This window comes from Pseudophryne corroboree, chromosome 3, assembly GCF_028390025.1.
Source record: "Pseudophryne corroboree isolate aPseCor3 chromosome 3, aPseCor3.hap2, whole genome shotgun sequence".
Taxonomy (NCBI): domain Eukaryota; kingdom Metazoa; phylum Chordata; class Amphibia; order Anura; family Myobatrachidae; genus Pseudophryne; species Pseudophryne corroboree.
Genome location: NC_086446.1, coordinates 334,984,475 through 335,010,236, shown reverse-complemented (window position 1 = coordinate 335,010,236; position 25,762 = coordinate 334,984,475). Strand labels below are relative to the sequence as shown.

Below are 25,762 nucleotides of genomic sequence, written 5' to 3'. Positions count from 1 at the left end.
GGTTTGGCCAGCCCTGGCCTAGTGTGTACCCCTCTTTACTGTATGTTCTGCTGGGAATCGCAGTAGATACAATACCAGGATGAGAATAGACAGGCAGAGTACACAGGGTTAAACTGAAAACAGAACAAAACTGCAAACTATAGGAAGATACCGATTATACCGATTTACCTGAATGATATTGAAACCAACACTGGATTACCTCAGGCCCTCTCTAGGATATAATGTGTACACTGGAATATAACTGGCCAGGATAGAGTGAGAACCACATGGAGCTAGGCCACAGTCATCCTCTCCAAACCAGGCCTAGAACACTAATGAACCACATTCGCCTGCCCTGGAGGGAGTGCTAATATAGCAATTAACACAGATTTAGCTAATCTGACTGATTTGTCTCATCATCATAAATTATCCACAAACCAAGCACAGATTGAATGCTAAAACACAGCGGTCACCTGGTGGTGAGCCAATTGAAAAGGACAAATACCTTTTAAAAGCAAAAGAGTTATAACAAAAATGAGCCTCTCATCTACCCACTTGCTTTCACAGTCTCTCCTCTACCCTCTTGCCTTCACATGAGCTCTGTTCACATACACTTATCATTTACCCTACTCCCTAGCCTCTCAGCTGTCTGCTGGTCTTCCCACGAGCCTCTCATGCATCTTCTTGTCTTCCCAAGAGCCTTTCATCTACCTTCTTACCTTCACATGAGCCTCTCATCTACTCTCTTGCTTTCACATACTCCTCTCATCTTACCCTTCACATGCATTTATCATTGATCGTTCTCCCTAGCCTCTCCTCTATCCATTGTCTTCACACAAGCCTCTTCTCTGTCTTTTTGATTTTCGTTTAGCCTTGTTTACATACATCTCCCTTTGCAAAAATCTTCAGCCCTTCCTTTTTTTAGTCAAAAAGTAAATTCTTCATAAGCATCAAAGACAGGAACAGTCTAAGAATACATAAAACTATGTGATTTGTTTACTATAATATCCACATCTTCTCCATTGCAGCCCACATGTTGTGAAGTATTATGGCAGCTACTTTAAGAATACTGACCTCTGGATTGTTATGGAATATTGTGGAGGGGGATCCGTGTCTGACATCATCCGTCTAAGGAAACAAACCGTAAGATCATTTCTCTGTGAATGTTTGATTTCCATCTGATTATTTGTACCTTTTTTTTTTTGTTTAATCTTTTTCAGAATTACCTAGAGTCTGTAATGGTGCTAGCAAAAGTGATCTGATCTTTGACCAATTTTTGTTGTTGTTGTTGTGATGTATTAGTATCCCCACAAAACCACCCTAGACAGTGTGACCAAGTGGTTTGTGGGGACTGCTATGTGAGCAGACAGTACTAATAGCACTATTAGCAGCACCACCTGTGTGAGCAGAGGGAGACTGACAGCTCGCTCCCCATATAGTCTGACCTATGCAGACCATGACCGTGTCCTAATGGAAGATATAACTGCTGTGTGAGAATAGGGAGGCCTGATAGCGCTGATAGTCTCTACCTCTGCTCATAGAGCATTCATCACTCACCTCTCTCTCTTTCCCAAACTAGCATGCAGTAGCTGAAAGAAGTAATAGTGATTTTAGGATGTTATTCTCTTATGCGCAGAGTGCAGGCAACTCTGACTGCCTGTTTGCTATCCCATAATAGCAGGTGTGTGCCAGTTTTAATCCATGATAGAGGACAATAAATGTATACTGAATTGGTGCAAGGATACAGAAGCATAGGAGAGCTGTAAAGATGTGGATTGAAAAGAGAGCTACAGTCAGTTTTAGTAGGTGCAATTTATGTAGGTTTTTTGTTTGTGATTTTAGTGTTGGTTGTATTAAGAGAAGGGCAATGCCCACTACCATGTCCTGTATCTGGAAGGGATATTATGGCTAACACTGCTCCTCACCTCTACGGTGCGCTGGCAGAACACACACACCTGCTCAGCATGACAGAGTCCCAGCTCCTAGCAGCAGGAGTTCCAGAATCCAGGCTGCTCATGTGTGAGTAGCGACACCCCCCTCACCACCACCACCACCCACCACCTTATGATCCGGCCCTGGTGTCTGTCATTTTCACAGGTTTTTGATTAGTTGGTTATATAGATGAAATTTACAGTGTCTTGTTCTGACAATTCTATTTATAGTGTCCTGCTAAGAGGAAGTGCTTAAAATATAGTGTGCCAGTATAGTATATGAGTGAGTTTCACTTCATGTTTTACACAAGGCAGGTGCATGGTTTGTTTAAGGTCCCTCCTGTATAATGTTTGAGGTTGTCATGCAGCGGTAATCCTGATAACACAGACACAAAATTTAGTGTGAATTTCATAAACTACAAAAATGGTCCTGTCACTTTTTACCATATCTCTCACTGACTGGCTGGCACATCACTAATTCTCTTTCTTCCTGAAATGATAGGAAGATGAAATTTAACATAGGTATTCTTCAGGCGGCAAATAGGAAAACTACATAATTAGAATTGTAATAAACCTCCCCTAAGTGGATGAAAAGGGGGTTGACTTAATGACGTCATTATCGTTTATGCAATGCAAGCCACGCATCGGTAACGCCCAAATGGAAAATCGGATCAAAATTTGGATTGCACCTCCAGTGTGAAGAATTTAATAAACTACAAAAATGGTCCTGTCACTTTTTACTGTATTTGCTATGGGTGTTTCTCGGGTAACGCCAAGAACCATGGATTAATATTTACTTACATTAAGACGTCTCAAATTTGCATCTTTGTAGATTTACCACATTTTTAACAATCATTTATATGTACAAACGTGGAAATCGGAAACTCCGTGTGAAGAACGGGTAGAACAGCTAGTTCCTTTATATATACTATACACTTTTAAGTCATAATTAAAACCACTGACATGTGAAGTGAATAACATTATTTATCACCTTATAATACTCTTGTCAAGGGGTAGGATATATTAGGCAGCAAGTGAACACTCAGTTCTTGCAGTTGATGTGTTGGAAGCAGGATAAATGAGCAAACGTAAGGATCTGAGTTACTTTGGCATGGCCCAAATTGTGATAGACTACTGGGTCAGAGCAACTCCAAAACGGCAGGTCTTGTGGGGTCTACCCAGTAACTAGCAATTAGTACCTAGGAAAAGTGGTCCAAGGAAGGACAACCTGTGAATCGATGGCAGGGTCATGGTGCCCTAGGCTCATTGATGTGCCTAGAAAGTGAAGGCTAACCTGTCTATTCCTATCCCACATAATAGCTACTGTAACACAAATTGCTAAAAACAAATGATTTCTGGCTATGATAGAAAGGTGTCAAAACACACAGTGCATAGCAGCTTTCTGAGTATGGGGCTGCGTAGACGCAGACCAGTCAGAGTGCCCATGTTGACCCTTGTCTACCACGAAACTGCCTACAATGGGCAAGTGAGCATCAGAACTGGACCATGGAGCAACAGAAGAAGAAGAAGGTCTGGTTTGATGAATCATGTTTTATATAATGTCGACAGCCGGGTACATGTGTGTCATTTAACTGGGGAAGAGATGGCACCAGGATGCACTATTGGAAGAAGACAATCTGGCAGAGGCAGATTGATGTTCTGGGCAAGTTCTGCTTGGAAACCTTTGGACCAGGCATTCATATGAATGTTACCTTAACATGTACCACCTACCTAAACATTGCTACATGATAACAGTATTCCCTGATGACAGTGGTCTCTTTCAGCAGGATAATGCGCCCTGCCATGCTGCAAAAATTGTTCAGAATGGTTTGAAGAACATGAGAAACTGTTCAAAGGGTTGCCTTTGCCACCAAATTCATCAGATCTCAATCCGAGTGAACATCTGTGGGATGTATTGGAAAAACAAGTCCAAGCCATGGAGGACCCACCTCGCAACTTAAAGGATCTGCTGCTAACTTCTTTGTGCCAGATACCACAAATCACCTTCAGAGGTCCTGTGGAGACCATGGGGGTAATTCAGATCTGATCGCTGCTGTGTGTTTTCGTATAGCGGGCGAACAGATCTGAACTGCGCATGCGTATGCACCGCAATGCAACAGGCATGGTGTGAAAAATCCAAACACACGGGCGGAGTGTCCGGAAAAACGCAGGCGGAATCAGGCGCTCTCAGGTAGGTTGTCTGACGTCAGCTCTGGCCCCGATCAGCAGGATTCCATCGCACACGAAGAGTAAGTCCTGGGCTGCGCAGAGACTGCACAAATTGATTTTTGTGTAGCTCTGCAAAAGAAGCGATCGCACACTAGCACTTTCCCCCTCCCGCTGTAGGCGGCAATTATTTGATGGCAGGGCAGCAAAAAAGGCAGCCCAGTGATCAGATCTGAATTACCCCCCATGTCTCAATGTGTCATAGCTGTATTGGCGGACGGGGCCTACACAATATTAGGCAGGTGGTTTTAATGTTATGGCTGATAGCTGTATATCCATTACAAAGGATGGTCCACAAATAATTTTTCTCTATCGTCCTAGTGGATGCTGGGGTTCCTGAAAGGACCATGGGGAATAGCGGCTCCGCAGGAGACAGGGCACAAAAAGTAAAGCTTTTCCAGATCAGGTGGTGTGCACTGGCTCCTCCCCCTATGACCCTCCTCCAGACTCCAGTTAGATTTTTGTGCCCGGCCGAGAAGGGTGCAATCTAGGTGGCTCTCCTAAAGAGCTGCTTAGAAAAAGTTTAGCTTAGGTTTTTTATTTTACAGTGAGTCCTGCTGGCAACAGGATCACTGCAACGAGGGACTGAGGGGAGAAGAAGTGAACTCACCTGCTTGCAGGATGGATTGGCTTCTTGGCTACTGGACATCAGCTCCAGAGGGACGATCACAGGTACAGCCTGGATGGTCACCGGAGCCGCGCCGCCGGCCCCCTTGCAGATGCTGAAGTCAGAAGAGGTCCAGAATCGGCGGCTGAAGACTCCTGCAGTCTTCTAAAGGTAGCGCACAGCACTGCAGCTGTGCGCCATTTTCCTCTCAGCACACTTCACACGCAGTCACTGAGGGTGCAGGGCGCTGGGGGGGGGCGCCCTGGGAGGCAAATGTAACCTATATAAAGGCTAAAAATACCTCACATATAGCCCCCAGAGGCTATATGGAGATATTTAACTCCTGCCTGGATTCACTAAATAGCGGGAGACGAGCCCGCCGGAAAAGGGGCGGGGCCTATCTCCTCAGCACACGGCGCCATTTCCTCTCACAGCTCCGCTGGTCAGGACGGCTCCCAGGTCTCTCCCCTGCACTGCACTACAGAAACAGGGTAAAACAGAGAGGGGGGGCAAATTTATGGCGATATTTTGATATATATAAAGCAGCTATAAGGGAGCACTTATTATAAGGCTATCCCTGTTATATATAGCGCTTTTGGTGTGTGCTGGCAAACTCTCCCTCTGTCTCCCCAAAGGGCTAGTGGGTCCTGTCTTCGTTAGGAGCATTCCCTGTGTGTCTGCTGTGTGTCGGTACGTGTGTGTCGACATGTATGAGGACGATATTGGTGTGGAGGCGGAGCAATTGCCAAATATGAGGATGTCACCCCCTAGGGAGTCGACACCAGAATGGATGCCTTTATTTATGGAACTACGGGATAGTGTCAACACGCTAAAGCAGTCGTTTGACGACATGAGACGGCCGGACAATCAATTAGTGCCTGTCCAGGCGACTCAAACACCGTCAGGGGCTGTGAAACGCCCTTTGCCTCAGTCGGTCGACACAGACCCAGACACAGGCACTGACTCCAGTGGTGACGGTGACGAATCAACCGTATTTTCCAGTAGGGCCACACGTTATATGATTTTGGCAATGAAGGAGGCGTTACATTTAGCTGATACTACAGGTACCACTAAACAGGGTATTATGTGGGGTGTGAAAAAACTACCTATAGTTTTTCCTGAATCAGAAGAATTAAATGACGTGTGTAATGAAGCGTGGGTTGCCCCTGATAAAAAGCTGATAATTTCAAAGAAATTATTGGCATTATACCCTTTCCCGCCAGAGGTTAGGGAGCGCTGGGAAACACCTCCTAGGGTGGACAAGGCGCTAACACGCTTATCTAAACAAGTGGCGTTACCCTCTCCTGAGACGGCCGCACTTAAAGATCCATCAGATAGGAGGATGGAAAATATCCAAAAAAGTATATACACACATGCAGGTGTTATACTACGACCAGCTATAGCGACTGCCTGGATGTGCAGTGCTGGGGTAGTTTGGTCAGAGTCCCTGATTGAAAATATTGATACCCTGGACAGGGACAATATTTTACTGTCGTTAGAACAAATAAAGGATGCATTTCTTTATATGCGTGATGCACAGAGGGATATCTGCACACTGGCATCACGGGTAAGTGCTATGTCCATTTCGGCCAGAAGAGCTTTATGGACGCGACAGTGGACAGGCGATGCGGATTCAAAACGACATATGGAAGTTTTGCCGTATAAAGGGGAGGAGTTATTTGGAGTCGGTCTATCAGATTTGGTGGCCACGGCTACACCCGGGAAATCCACCTTTCTACCTCAAGTCACTCCCCAACAGAAAAAGGCACCGACTTTTCAACCGCAGCCCTTTCGTTCCTTTAAAAATAAGAGAGCAAAGGGCTATTCATATCTGCCACGAGGCAGAGGTCGAGGGAAGAGACAGCAACAGGCAGCTCCTTCCCAGGAACAGAAGCCTTCCCCGGCTTCTACAAAAGCCTCAGCATGACGCTGGGGCTTCTCAAGCGGACTCGGGGACGGTGGGTGGTCGTCTCAAAAATTACAGCGCGCAGTGGGCTCACTCGCAGGTAGATCCCTGGATCCTGCAGATAATATCTCAGGGGTACAGGTTGGAATTAGAGACAGATCCACCTCGCCGTTTCCTGAAGTCTGCTTTACCAACGTCCCCCTCCGAAAGGGAGACGGTTTTGGAAGCCATTCACAAGCTGTACTCTCAGCAGGTGATAGTCAAGGTACCTCTTCTACAACAAGGGAAGGGGTATTATTCCACTCTTTTTGTGGTACCGAAGCCGGATGGCTCGGTAAGGCCTATTCTAAATCTGAAGTCCTTGAACCTGTACATAAAGAAGTTCAAGTTCAAGATGGAGTCACTCAGAGCAGTGATAGCGAACCTGGAAGAGGGGGACTTTATGGTATCCTTGGACATCAAGGATGCGTATCTCCACGTTCCAATTTACCCCTCACACCAGGGGTACCTCAGGTTCGTTGTACAAAACTGTCACTATCAGTTTCAGACGCTGCCGTTCGGATTGTCCACGGCACCTCGGGTCTTTACAAAGGTAATGGCCGAGATGATGATTCTTCTTCGAAGAAAAGGCATATTAATTATCCCATACTTGGACGATCTCCTAATAAGGGCAAGGTCCAGAGAACAGCTAGAGATGGGATTAGCACTGTCGCAAGAAGTGCTAAAACAGCACGGGTGGATTCTGAATATTCCAAAATCCCAGTTAATGCCGACAACTCGTCTGCTGTTCCTAGGGATGATTCTGGACACGGTTCAGAAAAAGGTTTTTCTCCCGGAGGAAAAAGCCAAGGAGTATCCGAGCTTGTCAGGAACCTCCTAAAACCAGGAAAGGTGTCTGTACATCAATGCACAAGAGTCCTGGGAAAAATGGTGGCTTCTTACGAAGCAATTCCATTCGGCAGATTCCACGCAAGGGCCGCAGATTCGGCATACAGGATTGGATCCTGGTGACCACGGACGCCAGCCTGAGAGGCTGGGGAGCAGTCACACAAGGAAGAAACTTCCAGGGAGTATGGACGAGCCTGGAAACGTCTCTTCACATAAACATTCTGGAACTAAGAGCAATATACAATGCTCTAAGCCAGGCAGAACTCTGCTTCAGGGAAAACCGGTGTTGATCCAGTCGGACAACATCACGGCAGTCGCCCATGTGAACAGACAGGGCGGCACAAGAAGCAGGAGTGCAATGGCAGAAGCTGCAAGGATTCTTCGCTGGGCAGAGAATCATGTGATAGCACTGTCAGCAGTGTTCATCCCGGGAGTGGACAACTGGGAAGCAGACTTCCTCAGCAGACACGATCTTCACCCGGGAGAGTGGGGACTTCATCCAGAAGTCTTCCACTTGCTGGTAACCCGTTGGGAAAGACCAATGGTGGACATGATGGCGTCTCGCCTCAACAAAAAACTGGACAGGTATTGCGCCAGGTCAAGAGATCCGCAGGCAATGGCTGTGGACGCGCTGGTAACGCCTTGGGTGTACCAGTCGGTGTATGTGTTTCCTCCTCCGCCTCTCATACCAAAAGTATTGAGAATTATACGGCAAAGAGGCGTAAGGACGATACTAGTGGTTCCGGATTGGCCAAGAAGGACTTGGTACCCGGAACTTCAAGAGATGATCACGGAAGATCCGTGGCCTCTACCTCTAAGGAGGGACTTGCTTCAGCAGGGTCCCTGTCTGTTTCAAGACTTACCGCGGCTGCGTTTGACGGCATGGCGGTTGAACGCCGGATCCTAAAGGAAAAAGGCATGCCGGAAGAAGTCATTCCTACTTTGATTAAAGCAAGGAAGGAAGTAACCGTGCAACATTATCACCGAATTTGGCGAAAATATGTTGCGTGGTGCGAAGATCGGAGTGCTCCGACGGAGGAATTTCAACTGGGTCGATTCCTACATTTCCTGCAATCAGGATTGTCTATGGGTCTCAAATTGGGATCTATTAAGGTTCAAATTTCGGCCCTGTCGATTTTCTTTCAAAAAGAATTGGCTTCAGTCCCTGAAGTCCAGACCTTTGTTAAGGGAGTGCTACATATACAGCCTCCTGTGGTGCCTCCAGTGGCACCGTGGGATCTCAATGTGGTTTTGGACTTTCTAAAATCTCATTGGTTTGAACCACTAAAGAAGGTGGATTTGAAATATCTCACATGGAAAGTGACCATGCTTCTAGCCCTGGCTTCGGCCAGGAGAGTGTCAGAACTGGCAGCTTTATCTTACAAAAGCCCATATCTGATTTTCCATTCGGACAGGGCAGAACTGCGGACTCGTCCGCATTTTCTCCCTAAGGTGGTGTCAGCATTTCATCTGAACCAGCCTATTGTAGTGCCTGCGGCTACAAGTGACTTGGAGGACTCCAAGTTACTGGACGTTGTCAGAGCATTAAAAATATATATTGCAAGGACAGCTGGAGTCAGAAAATCTGACTCGTTGTTTATATTGTATGCACCCAACAAGATGGGTGCTCCTGCGTCTAAGCAGACGATTGCTCGTTGGATCTGTAGCACAATCCAACTTGCACATTCTGTGGCAGGCCTGCCACAGCCTAAATCTGTAAAGGCCCACTCCACAAGGAAGGTGGGCTCATCTTGGGCGGCTGCCCGAGGGGTCTCGGCATTACAACTTTGCCGAGCAGCTACGTGGTCAGGGGAGAACACGTTTGTAAAATTTTACAAATTTGATACTCTGGCTAAGGAGGACCTGGAGTTCTCTCATTCGGTGCTGCAGAGTCATCCGCACTCTCCCGCCCGTTTGGGAGCTTTGGTATAATCCCCATGGTCCTTTCAGGAACCCCAGCATCCACTAGGACGATAGAGAAAATAAGATTTTACTTACCGATAAATCTATTTCTCGGAGTCCGTAGTGGATGCTGGGCGCCCATCCCAAGTGCGGATTATCTGCAATAATTGTACATAGTTATTGTTAACTAATTCGGGTTATTGTTGAAGGAAGCCATCTTTCAGAGGCTCCGCTGTTATCATACTGTTAACTGGGTTTAGATCACAAGTTGTACGGTGTGATTGGTGTGGCTGGTATGAGTCTTACCCGGGATTCAAAATCCTCCCTTATTGTGTACGCTCGTCCGGGCACAGTACCTAACTGGAGTCTGGAGGAGGGTCATAGGGGGAGGAGCCAGTGCACACCACCTGATCTGGAAAAGCTTTACTTTTTGTGCCCTGTCTCCTGCGGAGCCGCTATTCCCCATGGTCCTTTCAGGAACCCCAGCATCCACTACGGACTCCGAGAAATAGATTTATCGGTAAGTAAAATCTTATTTTTTATCAGCGTGAATGCAGTTTTGACAGGTCACATGCATTCAGTTTTATTGTTGTGGTCTTTTATTTTTCTTTGTAGTTAAAAGAAGATGAAATAGCAACCATTTTGCAGTCAACTTTAAAAGGACTGGAATATCTTCATTTTATGAGGAAAATACACAGGGATATCAAGGCTGGGAATATATTATTAAATTCCGAAGGCATTGCTAAACTAGCAGATTTTGGTGTGGCAGGCCAGCTGACGGTAAGTTCTCCCCTCATGTACCTCACCATTTACGTGGTAAGTTATGTTGTATATCTGCTAATAAACTCACCTAGGACTGTGGGGGTAATTCAGACCTTATCGCTGCCGTGTGTTTCTGCACAGCGTGCGATCAGATCTGAACTGCGCATGCGTCTGAGCCGCAATGCTCAGGCATGACGGACCACAGCAACGGAGTTTGCCGGTCAACGATAGGATTGTGCGAAAAATCCGAACGCATGGGCATTCGCAAGGTGATTGACAGGAAGAGGCCATTTGTGGGTGGCAATTGACCATTTTACAGGAGTGTCTGGAAAAACGCAGGCGGGCTCAGGCGTTTTCAGGGAGGTTGTCTGACGTCTGCGTCGGCCCCAATCGCAGCAGCAAAGTAAGTCCTCGGCTGAGCAGAGAGTGCACCAAATCAGTTTGTGCAGCTCTGCTACACATCCGAACACACACTTGCACAGCGACTTCTTCCTCCCCCTGTAGGCGGCGACTGTCTGATTGCAGGGCAGCAAAAAGCGCTGTCTAGCGATCAGGTCTGAATTACCCCCCACCGTGTTGAAGAGCAATGCAAACCTGTCGTTTTCATCTAAAAAATATTTCCAGGATCAGACCCTTTCTGACCCAGGATGCTACTAAGACCCTTATCCACTCACTGGTCATCTCCAGACTGGACCACTGTCTGGCATTCCTGACAAATACATCTCTCCACTCCAATCTATCCTCAGTGCTGCTGCCCGGCTCATTTTCCTCACCAAACACACTACGTCCACCTCTCCTCTCCTACAAGCCCTTCACTGGCTTCCCTTCCCTTTCAGAATCCCTTTCAAGATTCTCACACTCACTTACAAAGCCCTCACACACTCCTCTCCCATTTACATCTCTGACCTTATCTCCCTTTACCCTCCCACCCATCCTCTTCGCTCTGCTAATGCACACCGACTCTCCTATCTTCTGATTACTACCTCCCACTCCTATCTCCAAGATTTTTTTCACGTGCTGCTCCAATTCTCTGGAATCTCCACCTCTCTACAAAACTTCAAACGGACTCTCAAGACCCACTGCTTCACCAAACCCAGCCAAATCTCATCCTAACCCTCTGTTCCACGCTCTCTATGTACCCCGTCTGTGTTACCCCTGTCTGTTTACCTCTCACCTTTAGAATGTAAGCTGTCACGAGTAGGGCCCTCTTCCCTCATGTGCTTATCCTTTTTCTTATTTTAATAATCTTCAGCTGCACCAACTCCAGCAGTCTTCTGCCACCTGATACTTATTTCAGTGTCATCTGCTTTTGTAGCTATGTTTATTTACACTGTACTTGTCCTATATTGTCGTCAACTATAAAGGTGGGTACACACTAATAGATATATCTGCAGATCAATTGATCTGCAGATATATCTATGGACGGATCGGGCAGTGTGCTGTGCATACACACTGCCCGATCCGTCGGGGACTGACGTCATGAACTGGGTGGGCGTGTACACATGCCCGCCCAGTTCAGCTGTCAATCACCGCCGGCCGCCGCAGCATGTGTACGGGCGGTCGGCCGACCGCCCCGTACACACACAGCGACGCGCCAATATATCGGTAGATATATTGGCCGTCGGCTGTGCTGCGCGGCCGACGCGATACGTCTGTGAACGACGGAGTTCACAGACGTATCGGCCGTACACACTGGCCGACGGTCCCGCGATATATCGACCGTTCTAGAGAACGGTCGATATATATCGACCAGTGTGTACGGGCCTTAAGTCACTGTTTTCCTGTTTTGTTTATTTGTTTATTTACTCAGTAATTGGGTGCTGCGGAACCCTTATGGCGCCATATAAATAAAGGATAATAATAAAAGCAAAATCCATTTGCTATACCTGCATAGTAAATTGCCTATTATCATTTTGTGGGTTCAACAGATGTAAATTCCAATCAACACCTGGAAATACCCATTCAGGCCTGATCGCAAAAGCAAAATCTTTCTCTAATGGGCAAAACCATGTGCAGTGCAGGAGAGGCAGATGTAACGTGCAGAGAGAGTTACACTTGGGTGGGTTATATTGTTTTTGTGCAGGGTAAATACTGGCTGCTTTATTTTTACACTGCAATTTAGATTTCAGTTCGAACACACCCCACCCAAATCTAACTCTCTCTGCACATGTTATATCTGCCCCACCTGCAGTGCACATAGTTTTGCCCATTAGAGAAAAAGTTAGCAGCTACGATCAGATCTGAATTAGGCCATAAGGGGTAATTCAGATCTGATCACTAGGCAGCTATTTTTGCACTGCTGCGATCAGATAGTCGCCGCCTTCAAACGCTTGGTCCCGCCTGCGTTTTTCCGGGCACTCCTTGAAAACGGTCAGTTGCCACCCACAGACGCCCTCTTCCTGTCAATCTCCTTGCGAATGGATCCTCCACACAATCCCGTTGCTGACTGGTGATCCCCGTTGCAGCCGTCCGTCGCGCCTGCGCATTGTGTGCATATGGATGCACAATTCAGATCTGATTGCCCACTGTGCAAAAACGCGCAGCAGCATTCAGATCTGAATTACCCCCATAGTCCCATAAGTAAAGAAAAGGACAAATACCATAATCTATTTGTCACACATTTATAGTATTTAACTATTTAATAAAATACAATTTGGTTGAGATGTTTTGCTCCTTTGTCATAAAACTTTTTAAAAACTATTTTATCAAATATTAATTATTTGTGTTTGCACCAGTTAAATGTAATATGTGATCATTTCTATTCATTTATTTTTTGTGTTACTTCCGTTAGGACACTATGGCAAAGCGGAATACCGTTATTGGTACACCTTTTTGGATGGCTCCAGAGGTGATCCAAGAGATTGGATATAACTGTGTGGCAGATATTTGGTCTCTTGGTATAACTGCAATTGAAATGGCTGAAGGAAAACCTCCATATGCTGATATTCATCCAATGAGGGTAAGCAGTACGGACACAGAATAACCGTTACATTCTGAGACAAGCAGGCCATGTGGAGTGTGTACAAATGTCACTTTGCTTTTCTGCCTACCCATTGAACACTACTCATAACATCTAGCAGCTGCCTTATTTGCCTTCAAGGTCGTTGTTGTTAGCTTTATAGAACTTGCAGCATTCCTACCATGTGGACTATAAAGGCCGTGACAATTGTCATTACATCACTGTTGTATCTTCAAGAGCAGATAAATCCACATATGGTTATTAACATATACCACTTGTATCATATGTGTCGTGACTAAGTAATATGGTTTAGATAACCTGTTTAGCATGCGGTTTGTTTATGACACTTTCCAAAAAGAAGACATTAAAGATATTCTTAGATCAAAGCACTTGCACATTGCCAAACACCCCAATTCCAGAATACAGTAAAGGCATTTTAAGGACCTGATTTTTGTAAGTAAAGTATAAAAAAGTAAAGTAACTTTGTATATGGAACAAACCATGTTGACATGCAAGAAAAACAAATACATGTATATTTTTTCGTGCAGGGTAGATATTGGCTAATTTTGCATATAGCCCACAAATGTTAGACAGATTTGTTTTTATACTGCAATTTAAATTTCAGTTTGAACACACCCCACCAAAATCTAAATCTCTCTGCACATGTTACATCTGCCCCACCTGCAGTGTATCATGGTTTTGCCCAGTTGCCTGCTTTTTTGCTTTACTTACAAACATGAATCGGGCCCTAAGATAGTAAAGAAGTCTGAGCTTGAGTTCTTAGCTGGGAGTCTACATTACAAATGGGTTAGGTATGAAATCCCGGTGGTCGGAATCTCGATGCTGAGAATGCCGACGTTTTCCAGGTAAGTATATTACCCCCACCCCTAATCGTCGCCTTCTGCAGCCTAATCCTAAGTTAAAAGCTAGCTCTATAACAAAGACATTTGTATGATATTATAGCACTAAAAGAAGACAGACAATGTAAACTCTAAGCAGACATTATGCATAGTAATGATTTAAGAACAAATTTGTCAAATGGAAAAAGTGATACATAGATTATGGTGGAAATAGCATGAAATAATACTGTATTACTATTAGTGCAATATATTACTACTACTTATGACAAATTCTGAAGTAGTTTCTTTCATACTGTAGTTCCAAGATTATGCTAAAATTCTGTTGTAGTATCCAGTCCTGCTCTGACAAATTTATTATACTTCTGTATGTCTATAAGCAGGCAACCAATGGTTCTACTGCTGTTACTACACTGTAAATCACTCTGTTTTCTTTCTGTCTGCACTAACCATTATCGGGAAGTGCACATTCTCTGCTTTTGCTTGCATTAAATACTACTAGTTTTTGGCAAGTACCGCATAGCCATGGATCAGAGATATATATATATATATATATATATATATATATATATATACAGGTTGAGTATCCCTTATCCAAAATGCTTGGGACCAGAGGTATTTTGGATATGGGATTTTTCCGTATTTTGGAATAATTGCATACCATAATGAGATATCATGGTGATGGGACCTAAATCTAAGCACAGAATGCATTTATGTTTCATATACACCTTATACACACAGCCTGAAGGTAATTGTAGCTAATATATTTTTTATAACATTGTGCATAAAACAAAGTGTGTGTACATTCACACAATTCATTTATGTTTCATATACACCTTATACACACAGCCTGAAGGTAACTTAATACAATATTTTTAATAACTTTGTGGATTAAACAAAGTTTGTGTACATTGAGCCATCAAAAAACAAAGGTTCCACTATCTCGCTCTCACACAAAAAAGTCCGTATTTCGGAATATTCCGTATTTCGGAATATTTGGATATGGGATACTCAACCTGTGTATATATATGTATATGTGTGTATGTATATATATATATATATATATATATATATATTTCTCTGACGTCCTAAGTGGATGCTGGGACTCCGTAAGGACCATGGGGAATAGCGGCTCCGCAGGAGACTGGGCACAGCTAATAGAAAGCTTTAGACTACTGGTGTGCACTGGCTCCTCCCACTATGACCCTCCTCCAGACTTCAGTTAGAATCTTGTGCCCGGCTGAGCTGGATGCACACTAGGGGCTCTCCTGAGCTCCTAGAAAGAAAGTATATTTTAGGTTTTTTATTTTACAGTGAGATCTGCTGGCAACAGACTCACTGCAACGAGGGACTAAGGGGAGAAGAAGCGAACCTACCTAACTGGTGGTAGCTTGGGCTTCTTAGGCTACTGGACACCATTAGCCCCAGAGGGATCGACCACAGGACCTTACCTGATGGGTGCAGGGCGCTGGGGGGGGCGCCCTGAGGGCAATATAAGACACCTTGGCTGGCAAATCTACACCATATATAGTCAGGAAGGCTATATAGGTTTAAAAATACCCCTGCCAGAACTCCAGAAAAAGCGGGAGAAGTCCGCCGGAAAAGGGGCGGGGCCATCTCCCTCAGCACACTGGCGCCAGTTTTCCCTCACAGCTCCGCTGGAAGGGCGCTCCCTGGCTCTCCCCTGCAGTGTCAAGCTACATAAGGGTAAAAAAGAGAGGGGGGGCACTAAATTTAGGCGCAGTATATATAATATAAGCAGCTATAAGGGAAAAACACTCATTTATAGTGGGATCCCTGTGTTATATAGCGCTCTGGTGTGTGCTGGCATACTCTCTCTCTGTCTCCCCAAAACGCTTTGTGGGGTCCTGTCCTCTGTCAGAGCATTCCCTGTGTGTATGCGGTGTGTCGGTACGACTGTGTCGTCATGTTTGATGAGGAGGCTTATGTGGAGGCGGAGCAGATGCCGATAAATGTGATGTCACCCCCTGCGGGGTCGACACCGGAGTGGATGGTGCTGTGGAAGGAATTACGCGACAGTGTCGACTCCTTGCATAAAAGGTTTGACGACATACCAAATGTGGGACAGCCGGCTTCTCAGCCTGTGCCTGCCCAGGCGTCTCAAAAGCCATCAGGGGCTCTAAAACGCCCGCTACCTCAGATGGCAGACACAGATGTCGACTCGGATACTGACTCCAGTGTCGACGACGATGAGACTAATGTAACTTCCAGTAGGGCCACACGTTACATGATTGAGGCAATGAAAAATGTGTTGCACATTTCTGATGTTACCCCCGGTACCACAAAAAAGGGTATTATGTTTGGAGAGAAAAAACTACCAGTTGCTTTTCCTCCATCTGAAGAGTTAAATGAAGTGTGTGAAGAAGCGTGGGCTTCCCCTGATAAGAAACTGGTAATTTCTAAGAGGTTACTAATGGCGTACCCTTTCCCGCCAGAGGAAAGATGTGCAGTGCTGCAGCTGCGTGGTCAGATTCCCTGTCGGAAAATATTGATACCCTAGACAGGGACACTATATTGCTAACCGTAGAGCATATTAAAGACGCACTCTTATACATGAGGGATGCACAGAGGGATATTTGCCGGCTGGCATCTAAAATAAGTGCAATGTCCATTTCTGCCAGGAGAGGGTTATGGACTCGGCAGTGGACAGGAGATGCAGATTCTAAAAGGCACATGGAAGTTCTGCCTTATAAGGGTGAGGAGTTGTTCGGGGATGGTCTCTCGGACCTAGTTTCCACAGCAACTGCTGGGAAGTCTACATTTTTACCCCATGTTCCCTCACAGCCAAAGAAAGCACCGTATTATCAGGTACAGTCCTTTCGGCCCAATAGGGGCAAGCAGGTTAGGGGCGCGTCCTTTCTGCCCAGAGGCAGAGGTAGAGGGAAAAAGCTGCAGCATACAGCCAGTTCCCAGGAGCAAAAGTCCTCCCCCGCTTCCTCTAAGTCCACAGCATGACGCTGGGGCTCCACAGGCGGAGCCAGGTACGGTGGGGGCCCGTCTCAAATATTTCAGCAATCAGTGGGCTCGCTCACGGGTGGATCCCTGGATCTTTCAAGTAGTATCTCAGGGGTACAAGCTGGAATTCGAGACGTCTCCCCCCCGCCGTTTCCTCAAATCTGCCTTACCAACCACTCCCTCAGGCAGGGAGGCAGTGTTACAGGCAAATCACAAGCTGTATTCACAATAGGTGATAGTAAAGGTGCCCCTACTTCAACAAGGACGGGGTTACTATTCCACAATGTTTGTGGTACCGAAACCGGACGGTTCGGTGAGACCCATTTTAAATTTGAAATCCTTGAACACACATGTAAAAAAATTCAAGTTCAAGATGGAATCGCTCAAGGCGGTTATTACAAGCCTGGACGAGGGGGATTACATGGTATCACTGGACATCAAGGATGCTTACCTGCATGTCCCCATTTACCATCCTCACCAGGAGTACCTCAGATTTGTGGTACAGGATTGTCATTACCAATTCCAGACGTTGCCGTTCGGTCTATCCACGGCTCCGAGGGTCTTTACCAAGGTAATGGCCGAAATGATGATACTCCTTCGAAAGAAGGGAGTTTTAATTATCTCGTACTTGGACGATCTCCTGATAAAGGCGAGGTCCAGGGAGCAGTTGTTGGTCGGGGTAGCACTATCTCGGGAGGTGCTACAACAGCACGGCTGGATTCTAAATATTCCAAAGTCACAGCTGGTCCCTACGACACGTCTACTGTTCCTGGGGATGGTTCTGGACACAGAACAGAAAAAAGTGTTTCTCCCGGAGGAGAAGGCCAAGGAGCTGTCATCTCTAGTCAGAGGCCTCCTAAAACCAAAACAGGTGTCGGTGCATCACTGCACGCGGATCCTAGGAAAGATGGTAGCTTCCTACGAAGCAATTCCATTCGGCAGGTTCCATGCAAGAACCTTTCAGTGGGACCTGTTGGACAAGTGGTCCGGATCGCATCTTTAGATGCATCGGCTGATAACCCTGTCTCCAAGGACCAGGGTGTCTCTGCTGTGGTGGCTGCAGAGTGCTCATCTTCAAGAGGGCCGCAGATTCGGCATACAGGACTGGGTCCTGGTGACCACGGATGCCAGCCTTCGAGGCTGGGGGGCAGTCACACAGGGAAGAAACTTCCAAGGACTATGGTCAAGTCAGGAGACTTCCCTGCACATAAATATTCTGGAACTGAGGGCCATTTACAATGCCCTAACTCAGGCAAAACCCCTGCTTCAAAACCAGCCGGTACTGATCCAGTCAGACAACATCACGGCGGTCGCCCATGTAAACCGACAGGGCGGCACGAGAAGCAGGACGGCGATGGCAGAAGCCACAAGGATTCTCCGATGGGCGGAAAATCACGTGTTAGCACTGTCAGCAGTGTTCATTCCGGGAGTGGACAACTGGGAAGCAGACTTCCTCAGCAGACACGACCTCCACCCGGGAGAGTGGGGACTTCATCCAGAAGTCTTCCAACTGATTGTAAACCGTTGGGAAAGGCCACAGGTGGACATGATGGCGTCCCGCCTAAACAAAAAGCTAGAAAAGTATTGCGCCAGGTCAAAAGACCCGCAGGCGATAGCTGTGGACGCTCTAGTGACACCGTGGGTGTACCGGTCGGTTTATGTGTTCCCTCCTCTTCCTCTCATACCAAAGGTACTGAGGATAATAAGGAGAAGAGGAGTAAGAACTATACTCATTGTTCCGGATTGGCCAAGAAGAGCTTGGTACCCGGAACTTCAAGAAATGATCTCAGAGGACCCATGGCCTCTGCCGCTCAGACAGGACCTGCTGCAGCAGGGGCCCTGTCTGTTCCAAGACTTACCGCGGCTGCGTTTGACGGCATGGCGGTTGAACACCGGATCCTGAAGGAAAAGGGCATTCCGGAGGAAGTCATTCCTACGCTGATTAAAGCTAGGAAAGAAGTAACCGCAAACCATTATCACCGCATATGGCGAAAATATGTTGCGTGGTGTGAGGCCAGGAAGGCCCCAACGGAAGAATTTCAGCTGGGCCGTTTCCTGCACTTTCTACAGTCAGGGGTGACTATGGGCCTAAAATTGGGTTCCATTAAGGTCCAGATTTCGGCTCTATCGATTTTCTTCCAGAGAGAACTGGCTTCACTACCTGAAGTTCAAACTTTTGTTAAGGGAGTGCTGCATATTCAGCCCCCTTTTGTGCCTCCTGTGGCACCTTGGGATCTCAACGTGGTGTTGGATTTCCTAAAGTCACATTGGTTTGAGCCACTTAAGACCGTGGAATTGAAATATCTCACGTGGAAAGTGGTCATGTTGTTGGCCTTGGCGTCGGCCAGGCGTGTATCAGAATTGGCGGCTTTGTCATGTAAAAGCCCTTATCTGATTTTCCATATGGATAGGGCAGAATTGAGGACTCCTCCCCAATTTCTCCCTAAGGTGGTATCAGCCTTTCATCTGAACCAACCTATCGTGGTGCCTGCGGCTACTAAAGACTTGGAGGCCTCCAAGTCATTGGATGTAGTCAGGGCCCTGAAAATTTATGTTTCCAGGACAGCTGGAGTCAGAAAAACTGACTCGCTATTTATCCTGTATGCGCCCAACAAGTTGGGTGCACCTGCTTCAAAGCAGACTATTGCTCGCTGGATCTGTAGTACGATTCAGCTTGCACATTCTGCGGCTGGACTGCCGCATCCTAAATCAGTGAAAGCCCATTCCACGAGGAAGGGGTCTCGGCTCTTCAACTTTGCCGAGCAGCTACTTGGTCGGGGGCAAACACGTTTGCAAAATTCTATAAGTTTGACACCCTGGCTGAGGAGGACCTAGAGTTTGCCCATTCGGTGCTGCAGAGTCAACCGCACTCTCCCGCCCGTTTGGGAGCTTTGGTATAATCCCCATGGTCCTTACGGAGTCCCAGCATCCACTTAGGACGTCAGAGAAAATTTACTCACCGGTAATTCTATTTCTCGTAGTCCGTAGTGGATGCTGGGCGCCCATCCCAAGTGCGGATTGTCTGCAATACTTGTATATAGTTATTGTTTAACTAAAGGGTTATTGTTGAGCCATCTGTTGAGAGGCTCAGTTGTTTTCATGCTGTTAACTGGGTATTGTATCACGAGTTATATGGTGTGATTGGTGTGGCTGGTATGAGTCTTACCCGGGATTCAAAAATTTTCCTTATGGTGTCGGCTCTTCCGGGCACAGTATCCTAACTGAAGTCTGGAGGAGGGTCATAGTGGGAGGAGCCAGTGCACACCAGTAGTCTAAAGCTTTCTTTTAGTTGTGCCCAGTCTCCTGCGGAGCCGCTATTCCCCATGGTCCTTACGGAGTCCCAGCATCCACTACGGACTACGAGAAATAGAATTACCGGTGAGTAAATTCTTATTATATGTGTGTGTGTATGTATGTGTGTGTGTGTATGTATATATATATATATATATATATAATATATATATATATATATATGTTTGTGTATATATAATATAAACCGAAAAAAGTATCTCTGTGGAGCGCACTTATTAAAATATGATTTGGTATATTTGTATCTGGTTACTGGTTAAGTATGATTTTGTATATTTATATCTGGTTACTAATGAAGAGAGGATGACTTTACATAAACACCCTTTTTCTTTAAAACACTTGTTTCTTTTTATTGCTAAAAACAATTTAAATCCTCATTTCCATTAAAAAGAATTGGTAAACATTTTCACAATGTATTATTGTTCATTAAAGATGCAATATACCAAATCATATTTTAATAAGTGCGCTCCACAGAGATACTTTTTTCGGTTTCTATTTAATTTTAGTCTCCTTCGACAGGGGATCATCTCTGTGTGGAAGCTTGCCCATTGATAAAGGTGTAGGGTTAAAGAAATTGATTCAAAATACACTAACTGATTTTGAATAAATAAAACAGTAGTTCTAATTTTAGAGCGCATGAAGGGATTGTTTAGTGTTTATATATATATATATATATATATATATATATATATATATATAATCTGAGGGCTGAGTGTGAGACTTCCCTATGTAAACAGTAGTGTATTCACAATATTCCTTTAAGTCACTATAGATTTTACTTTTACATAAAAGATTTATTCACAATAAAATGGATTAAAAAACAATGGTATCAGTTCACATCCACAGTACATAATAGGTGATTCACAGCAGGGGAAGCCAATTCATCCACATTAAATACACTGTGTTCCTTTAGTGGACATTGATCTTAATAAGATGCAGATGTTGCGTAAGTCAGAAAAACCCAATGCGTTTCGTCACCAAGGACTTCTTCAGGGGTTAAGCGATCTGCATAGCAAATAAAATAATAAAAAAAAAAAACCATACCTATAGATGCATATCAGGACATATACATTATTCATTCAGGCTTAGATACATACAAGGTGCCAGTGATTATTTATACATAAATTCAATGGCTTGATACAGATAGGCCATCCCACGGTATGTCAAGTGATGTCCAATCTGGAAACTGAGAGATATACATTAAACATCAATGTGCACCTTTGAACCATTAACTATCTTGAGGAGCAGGTGGAGCAGGTTCATACATACCAAAATGTATCTTGGATGTACTAATAACCACAGGGTATTTTGTTCTAAAATTTTCAGTCCCAATAAGGGCTTAAACACAGATGGATCACAGATGGGTGTCCTATTCTGAGAAAACCTATTAGTGATTAAAAGTGAAAGATCTCGGTAAACCATATTGCAGCAGAGTATTGCAACTGCCTTACTAAAGGTTTACTCGGTAAACCTACTCATATCAATATTGCAGGTTTTTTGTTTTGTTTTTTCAAATTACATTGCATGGTTAAAAGTTTAGAAAGCTGGTCTAAGTGAATTTATATCTGTCTATGCAAGAAACTTTACTTACATTTGCTAGATTTCATAAACACCTTTTGCTGGAGGTGGAGGGTTGCTGTGTGGGGGAGAGGGTTGTAATCAGGTTGAACATGTGTTTGTAGACTTATTTATTCAGTATAGGCCAGGACGCTGCAGTGCCTAGTATATGAAGTGGCTAGTTATAAAGTGGCAGCTAAAATCAATAGCAGTGTTATACCTGTGTTAAACTGAAGGAAAACAGAAGGCAAACAACAAGATAACAGAAGGACTGCTTTACTACGTCTACCATGACAACTCCAGGACCAGGCTTACCACCTCTCTGGCTGAGAACATCAAGTCTGCCCCTTGGCCTAAACCTAAAGATGAGCAGGGAACTGTGGGGGAAGAGCACCAGGACCAGGCTGAGCATGGACATCCCCATTGGTCCTGAGGGTGCTATCCACATTCTCATACCCACCCGTACTATGATCTTATCAAAATAATGTTATCCCAATATTCCTTCTGACACTAGTTATCTGCAATTGTTCTTTATCTCCCCTTTTGTTGTGTATGTATGCATATGTATGTATGTGTATATATACACATACATACAGCTAATGGGCAAAACTATGTGCACTGCAGGGGGAGCAGATGTAACATGTGCAGAGAGAGTTAGATTTGGGTGGGGTGTGTTCAAACAGAAATCTAAAATGCAGTGTAAAAATAAAGCAGCCAGTATTTACCCTGCACAGAAACAATATAACCCACCCAAATCTAACTCTCTCTGCACAGGTTATATCTGCCTCCCCCCTCCCCCCCCCCCCCCCCCCCCCCGCAGTGCACATGGTTTTGCCCATTAGCTAACAAATTTGCTGCCGCAATCAACTCTGAATTAGGCCCTAAGTGCAGTGCAGGCCCATCATCAGCACCAAACTCTGCTGCTGCAGTATACTGTGACTGCTGGAAAACTACATGAAAATAATAAAAGCCAAAACATTGTGATATACGTATATAATAAACAACCAATTAGGTCCGGCACTCTCCTTATGGCAATTAACCTCCTGCGTTGCCATGCAACTGCAAACACAAACCGAAAACAAGCACAACACTGGAAAACACAATGGAAAACAAGCACAGCACTGCAGTTTAATATAGTAGTGAAAAATGTACTTCATGCTGACTACAATGTTTCAGGGATTGCACACCCCATCTTCAGGTAGCATAAATAAGTTGAATTGTGTCAAATAAATTCTAAAGGGAGGATCCTGATAGATCTGTAATTATATCCTGTGACTGGTATTGGTGTTTGACACGATTCAACCTATTTAAGATATTTCTGATTTTATCAGCAAATACATATGTCTGAAAATACATGGCTATGCATTCGTCACTTACACGTGCATATAGAATCCGCTCTGAGGGGCTAATTCAGTAAGGATAGCAAATTCTGCTAATCAGCAGAATTTGCTATCCTTCTCCTAGCATTCTGGAGGTCGCCCATCGCTAGGCAAGGCCGCCCAGCATGCTGACCAGAGCCTCCACCCCCCTTCCCCCTTCAACAAGCAGAAATTGCTAGTGATCCCAATTTCTGCCCGCAGGAGACCCACTGCCTTCTCCCTGATCACGGAGGCTGCATGATGTCACCATGATCACGCCCCCGCTCGTCCGACTCCGCCCCCTGTTCGCGCTGCACTGCCCCCACAACGCTACGTCTCCTCCCTGGAAATGGAGCATTGCCCGCCCCCTTCGACCCGCGACCGCCTCTGCCTGATTGACAGTGCGGGAGCATGCGCAGGGCAATTGTAAAAATTCTGATTGGATCGGGATTTGCAATCTAACCTGAATTAGCCCCTAAATCAGTAGGGGATGTTACCTAGAGTGAAATAAGCAGAATATATTGCTAAACCACCAGCAGGACTATCACTGGCAACAATTGTTACTTCTCAGTAACAACAGCTACTTTATAATATCATGTATTAAGAATACTGATACATGATTTGTAGCTACAACATAATTGTATAAACACACATTATATTAATAAATAAAAGAACACACAACCACTGATAAAATTGTGCTTTATTAATAAACACATAGTGACAAGAGAAATACCAATATATGGTGACCTTAACGCTACACAGAGAGCAATTATTAGCCCCATTATATTTAAATACCTTGATTGATAATCATACTGTCCACTGAGTTGAGGTCATTTTTGCTCATACACCGATTATGAGACTGATTTCTGCTCTGTAGTTTTCAGATTTACCTCATCTGGTTACAGTGTAATATCAAATAATATAAGGGATTTAATATCCTACTTCGCTTTTTAACTTCTATATTTTCACATCTATTCTAACATAATTTGTTTATAATTAATTATATCAATTAGTTTAATTTGAACCTCTAGATTTCACTGAATCTTACCCATAGATTGGGATACTTTTATACTATGAACAATAAAGGCTAAGTTTTTTATTAAGCTGTAAAATCCAGAGAAATTATCTCCTACATATATGCACCCATTAAAAACCACCCCTTGTTCCCCACCCCCCTTTATTTGCTACAGCCAATTTGAATTGGTTGAATTAGGGCTACACCCCCATAAAGTAAAACTTAATATAGTAACAATAGAATTGGGATCATTTAGGTGAATAAAATTCACTAGTAGTGTGCAGGTGTACTCCAACAACCCAGCACCAAAGTCTCTTGCACCAAAGTCTTCAGAGTTCATTCTGCTGCCCTGGAGTGCAGCCATATCCTGCCATGCTTCCTTGAAAAGCTATTCTATCGGTCCCTGGCACTAATCACACTCTGGCCTTCTCACTGGCCGCTATCCATCAAGCATCAGTGCCCAGAGCACTGGGCAGATGAGTTTTAACTTCTTCCTGTTCTCTGGTGATGATTCCCAGCTGACTCTGCGCATCTTGAAAAATCTGGAGTTCCAAACCACCATTGCTACTTCCTCTCCCTTGGAGGGACCTGGTCCCACAGAAATGTGGGCAATTCAGGTGAGAGACAACCCATCTCACTACACATCCACCCCCCCCCCCCCCCCCCCCGCCTTTCGCTTTTCCAAGCTTAGGGAAGCACACATTTTCATTTGCGATGCTCTACACCATTCAGCTTTCCGGAATACCTTTCTAGGCGTGTCTTCCTCATATCCCATGAATGTGGTGTGTTCCCCCAGAGGAATAACAACCCTCCTTTTCCTGTGGACACCAGGTTTTACTCTTCCTCGCTGCTCCGCAGACAGAGTACCCTCTAGGGAACAGTGAGAGAACCAAGTGACCCAGCCAGGGGTACAAGCATGGGCCCCGCTTCTTGCCAGGATTTGTGCAAGTTAATATGGTATATTTGCTCTGTATGCCTCTGTCCTGGCTGCCTGACATGGTAATTTACTGGTCCTACAGGTTCTACCACCTCATAGGGACCATGCCAATGGGCAAACAACTTGCTCTCTTGTGTTGATACTAATACTAAAGCCTTGTCCTCTGGATCATAGGTTCGCTTTTGCCATCTTTGAGCCTCTATCAGATTGTCCTCAACAATACCTATTTTATATAGTCGTTCATGTTTGATTCCTCTGTCTTCTGCTGTTCCAAGCCTTCTGTCAAATGTCCAAAACGCCTCTATGCTGTCTCCCAAAGAGAAGTTTGAAAGGGCTGAATCCTGTTGAAGATTGCGGTACCTCACGTATAGCAAATATGAGGCAAAGGAGTACTTCATCCCATTCCCATTTATTATCTAGGACAGCCCAATGAATTATAGACATTTAAGTTCCTACTAAGTCTTTGCACCAGCCAATCTGTCTGTGTGTGGTAGACCAAAGTGTCTAGACGAGCTATTTCCAACCTCCTACATGACATTTTCTGGGACATGAATGGTGTACCTTGATCTGTAAGGATTTCCTTAGGAAACCTG

The 25,762-nt window shown here is 45.1% G+C and overlaps 1 protein-coding gene across 1 annotated transcript in view; it reads left to right on the top strand.

Annotated features, from left to right (window-relative positions):
- The window catches only part of STK4 (serine/threonine kinase 4), a 145,129-nt gene that overhangs the window by 55,133 nt on the left and 64,234 nt on the right, over positions 1-25,762 (top strand). Inside the window, exons 4-6 of the mRNA XM_063959581.1 lie at positions 1,008-1,122; positions 10,055-10,219; positions 12,993-13,160. Coding sequence (XP_063815651.1) covers positions 1,008-1,122; positions 10,055-10,219; positions 12,993-13,160 — 448 coding nt within the window. The remainder of the gene's footprint in view (positions 1-1,007; positions 1,123-10,054; positions 10,220-12,992; positions 13,161-25,762) is intronic.